The sequence below is a fragment of the Xyrauchen texanus genome, chromosome 43 (assembly GCF_025860055.1).
Source record: "Xyrauchen texanus isolate HMW12.3.18 chromosome 43, RBS_HiC_50CHRs, whole genome shotgun sequence".
Lineage (NCBI taxonomy): Eukaryota > Metazoa > Chordata > Actinopteri > Cypriniformes > Catostomidae > Xyrauchen > Xyrauchen texanus.
In genome coordinates this window covers 26,512,796-26,525,382 of record NC_068318.1, presented here as the reverse complement: position 1 = coordinate 26,525,382, position 12,587 = coordinate 26,512,796, and the positions used below count along the sequence as shown (strand labels likewise).

Genomic DNA, 12,587 nt, shown 5'->3' with positions numbered 1-12,587 from the left:
GTTCTGTGAGTGACTTCCGATTGAGGTGAATGGGGAAAGAGTCACGTCTGTTAAGTGATACGCAAGCATAGTCACGGGCACGGGACTTACATACAGAGAAGTGTTTGCTGGCCGTGTGACAGAGCGGGCAGAGAATGGGCGCGCGACGTATTCATGAGCGCATTTATTGACTCTAACACTCGAGGGGTTCAGTAACCGCTTTTGAGTGTGCTCTGATGGGGACACGAAGCGTGTAATGCTTGTGTGTAGAGGTGAACACTGGATTGTGGGCACATTTTCTACACATAAGGCTGGTCGTGTGACAGAGCGGCCAGAGAATGGGCAGCGCGCGGATTCGGTGGGTGCGTTTATTAACCCTAACACTCGAGCGGTTCAGTAACGCTTTATGTGAGTGTGCCGTGATAGGGCCACGGGATGTGTAATGCTTGTGTGTAGGAGTGAACACTGGATTGTGGGCACATTTTCTACACATAAGACATGTTTGCTCTCTGGTATGGACACGGGATGTGTAATGCTTGTGTGTAGAGGTGAACACTGGGTTGTGGGCACATTTTCTACACATATGGCATGCTTGCTCTTTACCAGATTTATTTGGGTCGCCGTGAAAACGGCGTTTGAGCGCAGGCAAGCGGGCATTAACACCGGCTTGTTGGCTGCTGAATCTACCACTGTAGTAGCCTGAAGGAAGGGGACTGACAGGGGCGAAGCTTTGACGGTGGTCCGGCCGCAGCGGGACTGATCCGTCGTTTTGTCAACAAAGCTAGGAGGACTTCGGTTGTTCAGGTTTCAGCGCAATTCTATTCCGAGGCCCGTGGGGGGGCGGCGGTCTGCGGCGGCTGTCTGAGCGCAATCGAGGGCGGCCGCCCTGTCGACGCTGAGAAGTCTGGCTTTGTTGAGCTGGGCGCTGTGAAGAGGCTCGTGCAGGAGGCTCACGTGGGCGGCCTGCAGAGGAGCTAGCGCGACGAGGCCGAAAGAGATTCATGGCTTGTGTGGCTTTTTGGACCTCTGAAAACCGGTCAATGATACCACTCACCGCAGAGCCGAAGAGACCAGATGGAGAGAGCGGTGCGTTGAGGAACGTAGAGCGCTCTGCTTCTCCCATGTCGGCTAGCGTTAGCCACAGATGTCTCGGTCACAGTCAGCGCGGCCATGCACTTCCCTATAGCTTGGGCTGCAGCTTTGGTAGCACGGAGGGCGAGGTCCGTAGCACTCTGTATGTCTGCAACCGCCTCTGGATGCCTGCTTTCCTCATCCCACTCCCGCAGAAGGTCCGCTTGGAGGATCTGTAGGACGGCCATAGAGTGCAGAACAGATGCAGCTTGGCCGGCGGCGGAATAGGAGCGGCCAACACAGGCGGAAGTTGTTCTGCAGGCCTTAGACGGGAGCACTGGTTTAGACCGCCATCTCGCGGAGGGCGGGCAAAGGTGTGCTGCTACCGCATCCTCGACCGGAGGGATGGAAGCGTAGCCCTTCTCAGTGGCGCCGTCCACCGAAGCAAGAGAGGTGGAGACGTGGGATCGGACCCTGGCCGAGAAAGGCGCTTCCATGATTTGGAAAGCTCGGCGTGGAGTTCCGGCAGGAAGGGGCGGCCGGGTAGCGGGTGCTGCGTGGCGGCGGCTCTGTAGAAAGCAGCCGTCAAGTCTGTTGGGTGCCTGCTCAAGGGCGGTGACCACTCGAGCCCGAGGCGGTCGGCGGCCTGTGTGAGGAGGCGTGTTAGTTCCCCTTCGACTCGGCGCGGGTCCTGCTGGATTCCTGGGCGAGGAGGAGGCGTGTGAGCCTGACCACTCCTCGCTGTCGAAGCCATGATGGAACAGCCCTTATCCTCCGCTTCTTCGTCCGAGATGGCAGCAGAGCAGCCGCTCGGCGGCAACTGCTGGCGTCCGGTGGGCGGGGAGGGTGAAGGCGATGCTCAAGGGATGGGCTCCGGCGCGGCAATCGCTTCTACCACTGTTTCCGGCAGCCTTTGAGAGCGGCGTTTTTTCTGCGCGGCTGAATGGAAGGCGGCGCGGCGGCTTCGGTCCTGAGCGCTTCGAGTCGAGCCCGCAGGGTTCGTACTCTTTTGTGAAGTTCTTTAAGAACTAGCTTGCTTTTAAAAAGGATACGTCGCCGGATGGCGTAGCTCGCAGGACGGCTGAAGGTGGCGAAGACGGCCGGCTTCTTCGAGCGCTGTCCACGCTTGCTTGATGCCCCTCGAACGGCGACGCGGCTTCCGGTTCAGTGATGCGAAGAGCTTCGCTGAAGAGATGAAAATCAGGGTTCCAGCCTACGAACTACGCTTATATGCACTCTAGTCACGCCCTTTTTGGCGGGCTTTGATGCAGTCATTGGATGCAAGTTCGCCCAAGCTCGTCTATAGGCTGCAGCAGTTGCCGCAGAGCAACCAATGAGCTCGCTAGCTAGCCCGCTCAAGGTCTGCAGCTGCCGCACTGCGTTGACAATGGATACAAAATTAAGGATAATTTTTTGGCTTCAATATCTCAGAAAAGATTAATCTTTCCCGTAGCGTAAGCTAGCTTACGCAATACGAGAGAACCTCTCGTAAGAGAACCACTAACTTTCTGGTTTCTAACTTTTTCATAGATCTGTGACTACATCATAGGATGTTTATTATGTAGACTTTTACTTTTTGTAATCACTACAGAAGAAAACTCTGAAGCCTTAGGGACCATTTACACAGGACATATTTTGTATTAAAATAAACCACAATTACGCCCATTACACAAAATATAGAGTACTGGCAAACTAGCGGCAAATTTGCCACTCATTATTTTCACATGTAAATTAGCTTGTGATTCACCACAAATGTTTGCCAGAAGGTTTGCTGCAGGTTCACCACTACCTTGCTGCAGTGATGAGCTGCAGCAAACCTTTGGCAACAATGGACAATTTGCAGAAAGTTTGATACATAGCTCATCTGCATGAAAAAATTATCAGTGGCAATTTTGCATCGATTATTGTAAGGGCAAACACAATAGAACAAAACACTCAATGTTTTTAGCTTAATTCAGCATCTTAAAAATGTGCAACTCATAACGTCAGATGCTGAGAAAACTATACACGTCTGTAAAGCATGTTCACAGATACTAAATATTTAAAAACATATTCAGTCACCCATTATATTTACATCTAAGGAATCTTGAAGATCAATAATGTCAAATCCCAGATTATCAGCACCTTCATGTCCATGACAGTGGAGAATTAATTCCTTGTTATGTTCATTCTGGAAACAGCACGCACAGTGTGGCGTGACCACTGGCTCTGTTTTGGAGAAGTTGGACATGTCGACACTGTATTTTCCTCCCTTGGTGCGAGATATGAAGGGCAAGAAATTGTAACCCCACTGAATCTCCCAGGGAAGAAAGGAGGTCCGGACTTGGCAGGACAAGCTGGTGGATTCGGCCGTACCATCCAAGAAGACTACCAACTCAAAGTCCTGCTGTTGAAGAGTGTCTGCGTCCATCTCTGTAAATGGGCTGGACTTGTCGATTACATGGTACAATGTGAGTGGACAAACAAAGAAGAGGTTGTCCTTACCAGCATCAACCAAAAATTCAATGTTCACCTGGTCCAGGATTATTGTCTGCCCCTCTGGAGTGATGGTAGTGCGAAGGAGCTTTCCATAAATCTGGCTTCCAATTAGAAGGGTTTTTCTTAAATTGGCCACTCGGACCTGCAGGCATAGATTTCCTTTCCACATAGAGATGACTGCTGTTTCACTGAAAGTGACTGTTTTTGCTCTCCTCTTTGGGAGCGAGATCTTTGCCAGAATGAGTCCACACATAAAGCAGTTTATTATGGCGCCCATTAGGGACTGGATGATCAACAGAGCAACAGTGCCCGGGCAGTGACCCGTTAGAGCCCGACCGCCATACCCAATTGTTGTTTGTGTCTCTACAGAGTATAAGAAGGCTGTAGTGAGACTGTTAATATTCTCTATACACTTCAAATGGGGGGATTCTGATGTATTCTGGAGTCTATCTAAGTCTCCGTTACTTTTCGCAAGTGAATACCAGAGTAACCCAAAAATGAACCAGCTTCCAGTGAAGGTAGCAAAAAATAAAACAATTAAAAAACACCAGCGTATTTCAACAAATGTAGTCCAGAAGTCCATGATGAAAGCAAAATGGTTTTGATATTCATTGGTCCCAAATTTAATGTTGCAGTGGCCATCCTTGGTAACAAGACGAGTTCTCATACTTTTACGTTTAGCAGTTTTATTGTGAATCTTTTTCTGGATGAACTGGAACATAGTTTAAATACCTGTTGCAGGACACAATAAATATTTTCAAATTATTATTTAAACATTTGTATTTATATAATTTTTTAAATATTTGAAATATTCTAAACATATAGTGAAAATGTAAAAAAAAAAAAAATGCAATGAATTTTATAAAATATACTCTATTTTGAAGACTAAAAACACTTTAAAAAAAAAATTCTCTGCCCTTAATAATTTATAATTATAACCATTTTTAATATTAACATAAGTTTAATTTATAATTTACTTGGTTCATTATCACAATTTATTTAAATAGTTTTTAAACATTTCTTAATGTCTTGCGAGTTGCAAAACACAGGTGAGAATTAATTTTCTTATAATTATTATAATTTTATTTACATAATTAAATGTTATTTACATTTTATTTAGTATATTTGAAATATGCTACGTATATAATACTAATTAAAATGTAAATGAAATAAAAATATTACATTTATAAAATACACTATTTTTAAGGCCGGGGTTAGGTTGGATTAGGTTTAGGATTTAAAAAATGTTCTCTCCTAATAAATTATAAAATAATTTATAATATTTTAATTTATAATTAACTTGGTAAATTTTGACATATTTGATAAAAAATTGATTTTAAACATTTCTTAATAAATTGCAAGTAGCAAAACGTGCAAGGTGAAAATACATTTTCTAATAATTACCCTTCCATAAGAAATTCACATAAAAATTAAAATGCTGCTTACAAATCCAAATCCCTGGAGGCAATGAATAATAAATATATTTCATTCACCGCATTAAAGCATCTCATAATCCTCTTAAACACAGCAAACTACACAAATAAACAACTGATTGCTTTCTGTAACACCTTCAAATGTAGAAAAAGTTCCCCTACCTGCAAAGTGAAAACGTCCACCAAACTTCAAAGATGATTAATGTTCAGGTCTTGAGGTTTGGTCCTTAAGCATGCAACTATCGGGGTGTTGCCAAAATCCTCAATAAAATGTCCTAATCCCAGGCACATGCCACAGTTGACACTTGAAAGAGAGACTGCTTAGAAAACAGTTCCAAAACTAACCTTTTTAGCCAGATAGCCAATGCAAACCACAAGAAAGCTAATTACGGACCAACTAAACGCATTGCTTTAGATTGGTTTGCATTGACAACAATGGTCAAATTCAGGAAAATGTTCTAGTCTTCCAATTAGCTCCTCAAATCATCAGCTGCAATCAGGGGAGGGAACTCCATCTGAAAAGCTGTAGAGCACCACGGTGGCTGTACCCATGGGAACACAATAGCTTTGCAAAGAACAAAAAAGAAATTGTTGAATCACACTTCCCTTGTTGTGCAGATCCTTGCTCCCCTCCCTCACACAGACTCCCCACATCTCTAATTTGCATTTAAATAAAGTGATATGAATGGTGCAGGTCTGAGTTCCAGATAATAAATTTACAGTGAAGGGCAAAGTTAACTGGGGTCCTAAATTTTCTGAAATTACCTGAAACTTAATTCTTGGCATATTCATTGATTCAACTGATTATTTGGTTTCTTCTTCCACGGCACTGCTGAAAGTAAACAGAACTCAGATTGCAGGAAATTTACAATAAAGAAAAAATAAAAATGCGTCAGACAGGATATGATGTTTGTGATGGTTTTCGCCTACTTTGCATTAACCTTAAAACGTAAAAAAAAAAAAAAAAACCTTGTGTCTCACGTAATCCAGGCAAGAAAGTAATATAATCCCAATCTAATAGATAGGTGATTTAATCCTAAACTAACAGGAACTTGAAACTTTTTAGCACTCATATTCCTCATAAAAAGAGACGCTGCAATAATACACAACACAAATACCACATATCACACGTGGCCACATCAACTTCCTCTGTAACGCTTGCAGTAAGAAAACCCTCAGATTGGTAAACTGTGTCAAACCACACACCTATCTCCCATTGTGTATGATTTGATATAAAGAAATAGAGAAGTGTTGTATATAAACCGTGGTGGGCAATCTGTGAAGAGAACGGTTACATTCACTTTTTTTTAAGTCCACTTAAAAAAACTAAAACATTTTGGAACTCCAAAGTGCACATATATATATACACAATATATAAACATATATATATATGTGTGTGTGTGTGTGTGTGTGTGTGTGTGTGTGTGTGTGTGTGTGTGTGTGTGTGTGTGTGTGTGTGTGTGTGTGTGTGTGTGTGTGTGTGTATGTCTGGTAAATTTGGTTTATAGCCATTCAACAGGACACTGTTACTGGTAGGCAAGAAAGTTATTTCCTGCCCTAACAATCACTCATCATGTTTCAATTAGTAGTTTATCAAATCAAAGTAGGTAATGTTGGTGAATTACATTTATATTTAATAGGGTAGTTCATGCAACAATGTAAATTTGTATTTAATAAAAATGATTCACTCACCCTCATTTCATTCCATACCTATATGACTCTTTCATATTTCTCCAGTTGAATTTGTGCCATTGCATCTTAAATCTTGGTTTGTAGATGTCATGTCAGGATTAACATCACTGATTGGAATTAAGTATTGGTTTATGCGTAACCGAGTTTGAATATGCAAAAGTGCATATGAGATTTGACAGCTGTGGAGGAGGGTAACATTTTCACACTTGGCTTTAGGAGACTTTGGATATAGAACACTAGATATATGGACTGTGGACTTTTATAGTGCTTTAACTTTACTTTTTTTCCTAATGGACAACCTCTTGTCACTGCATACTTCCGTTATATAGAAAAGAACAGCTTGAACATTCTTCAAAACATCATTTGTGTTCAACTGAAGAAAGAACGTCATGCAGGTTTGGAGTGTCGAGGATGATAATTTCTATTTTTGGTTGAACTATTCCATGAATATGCTAAAAAAATATAATTTGTGACCAATTTGGCATGAACTCCCGATTTTCGTTAGAGCTAACACAACAGAACAAATGTAAAACGTTGTCTCTAGAGCATCTTAAAAATGTGCTGCTCATGGCGTCAGATGCTAAAAAAAACTATACACATCAAAGATGTCTGTTTAGCAAGTTTACAGAGACAATTTTTAAATATCGCAAGGCAACGCAAGAACTGTTCTGTCACCCATCTCATTTACGTCGACTGAATTTCGAAGATCAATCACGTCAAATCTGACATTTACTAAACAAAATAAATGGTCTAGTAATAATTAAATGTGCTCTATTAATTCTGAGATCAGAACAGAGTGATTTCAGTACATGGAGAGGAAAAGTTTTGTCTGAAAGAAACACTTAATAAGTGCAATTATATAATTGTTCTGAAATTGCACATTAAGGTAATTTAAAAGCTCTTAAAGGGTTTAACATTCTTCTCCGGAATTTTCTGTCTAAATATTGAATCCTGCTGCCAAACGGATCACAGTAAATAAGTAATAAGACCTGTTAATTAGTTGGAATGAATGAACGTACAGTAAGAAAAGTAACATGAAATTAAAAGGGACACAGATTAAAGTTGTGCTTTCCATATACTTGCATTGTGAGGACGTACAGAGCTGAAATGTTCTACAAAGATCTATGTTTGTGTTCAGCAGAAGAAAGTAATCCATATGACTTGAGGTTTAATCCTTGTATTCTAAAGTTGAATGCGAATCACCAAAAACAAAAGAAGAATGTGAATGTGAAAGTGGAGACTGTAAAAGGACTTAAATACTGTTCTGTTTCTCACTACGCTTATAATATCGCTTCTGAAGATATAGATTCAAACACTAGAGTCATATAGATTTTTGCTGCTTTTATGTGCTTTTGGAGCTTCAACGTTTTGGTCACCATTCACTTACATTGTGGGCTGAGATATTCTTCTAAAGATCTTTGATTGTGTTCAGCAGTAGAAAGAAAGTCATACACATCTGAGATGGCATGAGGGTGAGGAAATGATGAGAGAATTTTCATTTTTTGGGTGAACTCTAACAAGCAAGCATCTTTTTTTGTGATTCCCTGTGAATAGATGGCATTGTAATACTTTTATTACACATTGTATACCAGCTAAATCTTTTAAACTACCTAAACAAGCAGCACATAGACAGACTCTGACTTTTAAGCATTTTTTTAAGCAATGCTGTAATTCAATGGCAGAATTTTTAGAAAGCAAAAGCAATACTGTTTTGTTTCTTACTAGGGCTGCAACTAACGATTATTTTGTAATTCGATTAATGTAACGATTATCAGAAAGATTAAACGACTATTCAGAGATTATTGCAAAGATTTATCATTTGCTCTTAACCGATTATTCAGCTTGTGCTTCAACTTAAAAGGTTGTATTAAACGCGCTTACTAACAATAAAGAAGAAAAAATTAATCTGAAAAAAATATGTTTTATTAAGTTGAATTCAGTAAAGAAATTTACTATAAAAAATACTATTGTTATCAAGAGTTTTTGTCTTGTTTTCTATTTAAAATGGTCTCAAAAGACAATTATTAGTTTATTTTGTATATAAGTGTATTGTTTCACTTGGTTATTCTTCTGGGAGTGCAGTAAAGACAAAATATACTTATATTCATGATCTATTCTCTAAAAGCAAGTCTAAATATCTCATATGCTGCTTCTCAGGATTTTTGGATATTTCAAAATATTGCATTTTTACTATTATATTCAACATTCTCAGATAAAAACAATTATTCTGCAGCATAACTGCTAAAGAAAATATACATTGTTCTAAAGGAGTTTTAGATATTTATATTGGAAAACAAGCCAAAACAAAAACAAATCAAAAATGTATTTTGTTGCCATGTATATTGGGGCAAAGACTACCCTCTCTCACATTTCTGTTCACATTAATCCATCTTTAAATCACAAAAAAAACAAAAACTCTCTCTTATTAATAAAGTTGCATAATGCCAATTTTCTTCACGATAAGAAATGCACACTGACATATTTTATGATTCAATAAATCTCAAGCAATCACATTATAATCTAGCTGCAGCAAGTTTGTGCTCGAGGGATGAACGTCCCCGCGACAGACTGTGCATCAGCCGGGTGCAGTTTAGGTCTCTTTCCCTTAGATCGGGACATTCGAGCAACTCATATAAGAGGCGCTGTCCGCACAGAGAAATGCCAGTTTCTGAGTTTGTAATTATTTACATGACCTGCTTCCGTATTATTTGAACTTTAATAAAGCTATAACACATTAAATATTACTGCATTTAAGATGTAACGCCAGAGTGTTTCCTTTGAGTTCCAGCTCCACTTATTCCACAACGAGAGAGCTTCTGTATTTACTTGTTTGGTATTTTTGTATAATTCCCTTGTACTTTGCAATCTACATCACCTGAAGCTGTTTGGAAAGTTCAGAGTGCATCTGGACTGTGATCTTTATAATATCTAATATAATTCTTCCTCTCCTCAGTCAGGCGTGAGCTGCAGTGCTGCTCTCGCACATCATCTTTAGAGTTTAATGTGATCTCGTGTTATGTTAAATGAGATCAAACGACTATTCGACAACAAAATTGTCAACAATTTCTTATTGTCAATAAAATGTCAACTATTCACTTCAGCCCTATTTCTCTGATTTTAACATTCATGTTTCTAGCCGTCTAGGATTAATAACATGAAATAAGTTGGTTTCTTTTGTTTCATTTGAAGATAACAAAAAGCTATTGGGGTGTAAATTCACTCAGGCCTGCTGTTATGTCAGTCACAGCCAAATCTCTTCAAAGCCCTAAAAGCTCAAAGTATGAGGCCCCACTGGCCCTAGTTGTGCTTTAAATTTAATTTCCACCACCGACAGGTGCATATTCCACTTATAGTTTATAGGTTTTGTCCAAAGGATCGACTGCAGCACGAAACAGACAGTAATTTAAAAAATGTTCTTTAAAAAGAAATGATTTAAAATAAAATGCAAATCACAGTATACTCCAATAATTTATTCAGTTTACATCATATTTACCTATAAAAACTAAAAACAACCCAAATTCTAATTTGCAATAAGTTCTAAAGGAGTTTAATGGGGATTTTCTCGTAGGATTACAGTAAACTAGAACAACAAAACACCAACAAGATCTTTGCTAACACATTGTTCCCACTAGGACTATGAGGTTTACAACAGGATAAAATGCTATTTAGGCCATCATTAAAAGCTATCTTTCAGGAGCTTAGCTGTACTGCAGCAATGTCTTATTCTAATACAAACACAATATTCAACAGAACTCCTGTCAGAAATTATTCATGCAGTAAATCTTAATTATTTCACTCTAACTTGATTCCATTAGGATCGGTTCCAAAAGATCAGTGGACTTTCAATAGGAAACGTGTACACTGTACACATTGACACAATACAAGAAAATCATAAAAAAAAATATTTGGCCACATAAAATGGTTTTTGAGTTAACTCAAAAATACAAAAACTAGTCAGGCCCTCAGAGATCACTGGTATTTAGAGCTTTCTGGCCTCTTTGAACCGGAGCAGACGACCGTCATCGGCTCGCAGAGGGAAAGTCAGGCAGCGGTTGTGATAGTAACTAGAATCTGCCTGTAAGTGTTGGATGATGTCTGAAAGCAGGTGGGCTCTTTCCATCCCACAGCCTGGAGCCTCGTAGTCCAGTGAGGTGAAATGAACATGGAGGTGATAGTATGAGGGCATATATACATGCAGTTTGCTGGGAGGGACGCCATACTGCTGCTCAATGATGTCCTGTTGATACAGATAAGATCTGAATTTGATTTAAATGCAGCCATGCTAAACTTCACATAAAACACATTTTGTCATTTATTCCTGGTGTCTGCATTTTTATTCTTGTATTTTGGGGGCTTTTGTAGGAATCAGGATGCATTGCGGCTGGCATCGAACCTGTACTTGCCAAATGAGCACCACAACTTCAACAACATGTCTAAAGAACTACAGGGAGGCAAACTCATGAAAGGTGAAAAAGATGAGAACATCATAGAAGGTGTTCCAGACGTATATTTTCAGTTAATTTGTTTGTTGTATTTAACACTCGATTAAGTGTTTAAGCTTTAAGTAACCTTTTCAAGTGATTTTAATAAGGAAAATATTGAAAAATGTATCCAAAAAATTGAACAGTTAACAGTTTGCATGGCTCAGACTGGTGTTATTTATTTTTGCACACATACTCTCAAAAAACAAGGTAAACAGTGGACATGGGGAAAATAGGGTGTCCCTTTCCTAAATCCTCAGATCAACAGTGACATCTGCTGGACAAAAGAGCAATTGCACCATTTTTTTATGTGCAGACCAAAAGTTCCTTCTACTAAATTCTACATGCAATTTGACATATTATCTGTAACTCAGTACAGCTCACCTTTGCTGCAGATGTTCAGTAATGTCTGGTGCTCTGCTGTAAGATCCCTCAAACTTTCATTAAGGGTGATGAGATGTAATTTACAACATCTGCTTGACAAATTGTACATCAGACAATCCTAAACGTAGGATAAATTTTGTTCAGTAAAAATGTCAATTTTAGCTGCACTTCTTTACTATAGTGCACCTCCAGTATCATTAGAGAGTTTTTCTACACCACTGTTGTGGGGATACCAAACTTCAACAAAATGGAGGGTAATCCTCGCTGTGTGCAGGTGCACTGGGACAATAATCCTGAGTACCTGGCTGCATGGAGGGAGGCATGATTAAATGAGTCCATGAAAAAGCTTTTCTTGTACTTTTTATTATTTGTAAGTCACAGAATTATTGAGCAACCCCTAAAGACAAATGTGTATTCAGGATCGCACGGGGCTCCCTTTTATTGATCCCATAATGACAGTTACAGCAGGAAGGCTGGATCTATCACCTGGCCAGGCATGCTGTTGCCGGTTTCCTGACTCGAGGAGACTTATGGATAACCTGGAAGAAGGGACAAAAGGTTTGTGCCCTAAAGGCCAATTCACCTACATACCAAAACCAGTTATAGTTATATAACAATAAAATAAATTGTACTTTTGGGCATTTTTCTGTAAATGTGCCAAAGTAATACCATGGTATTCTTTGAAGTTCCTTGAGCACCTTGTAAATACTATGGTATATACATATGGTAATCATTGGCCCATGGTATTACCATCTGACATTAACATGGTACTGCCACAGTACTTTTTTGAACTTCATCGTACCATATAGATTAGAGATACAGTCAGTAACCTGCTGTTTCTGGCCACTGTCATTTGCAGGTATTTGAAGAGTTACTGCTGGATGCTGACTGGTCGTTAAATGGAACAAAATGGGCAATGGCTCTCAGCCAATGCGTTCTTTCATCAGTACTTCAGGGTCTATTCCCCCATCGCCTTTGGAAAGAAAAAATGACAAATATGGGGATTACATCAAGTTAGTGTCTTCCTACATTCTGTTCCAGTAATAAAGTCTTTAGATAAGACAGATTA

The 12,587-nt window shown here is 39.7% G+C and overlaps 1 protein-coding gene and 1 pseudogene across 1 annotated transcript; one reads left to right on the top strand and one right to left on the bottom strand.

Moving 5' to 3' along the window:
• Nucleotides 1-2,860: 2,860 nt before the first annotated feature.
• On the bottom strand, nucleotides 2,861-5,379 carry LOC127635659 (ATP-sensitive inward rectifier potassium channel 1-like). The gene is made up of 2 exons (XM_052115845.1): nucleotides 5,124-5,379; nucleotides 2,861-4,260 (listed from the first exon to the last, which is right to left on the bottom strand). The coding sequence occupies exon 2, from the start codon at nucleotides 4,247-4,249 to the stop codon at nucleotides 3,104-3,106; it is 1,146 nt and encodes a 381-aa protein (XP_051971805.1). The 5' UTR covers nucleotides 4,250-4,260; nucleotides 5,124-5,379; the 3' UTR covers nucleotides 2,861-3,103.
• A 5,365-nt stretch (nucleotides 5,380-10,744) lies between these two features.
• On the top strand, nucleotides 10,745-12,562 carry LOC127635758 (cryptochrome-1-like; annotated as a pseudogene).
• Nucleotides 12,563-12,587: the final 25 nt, after the last annotated feature.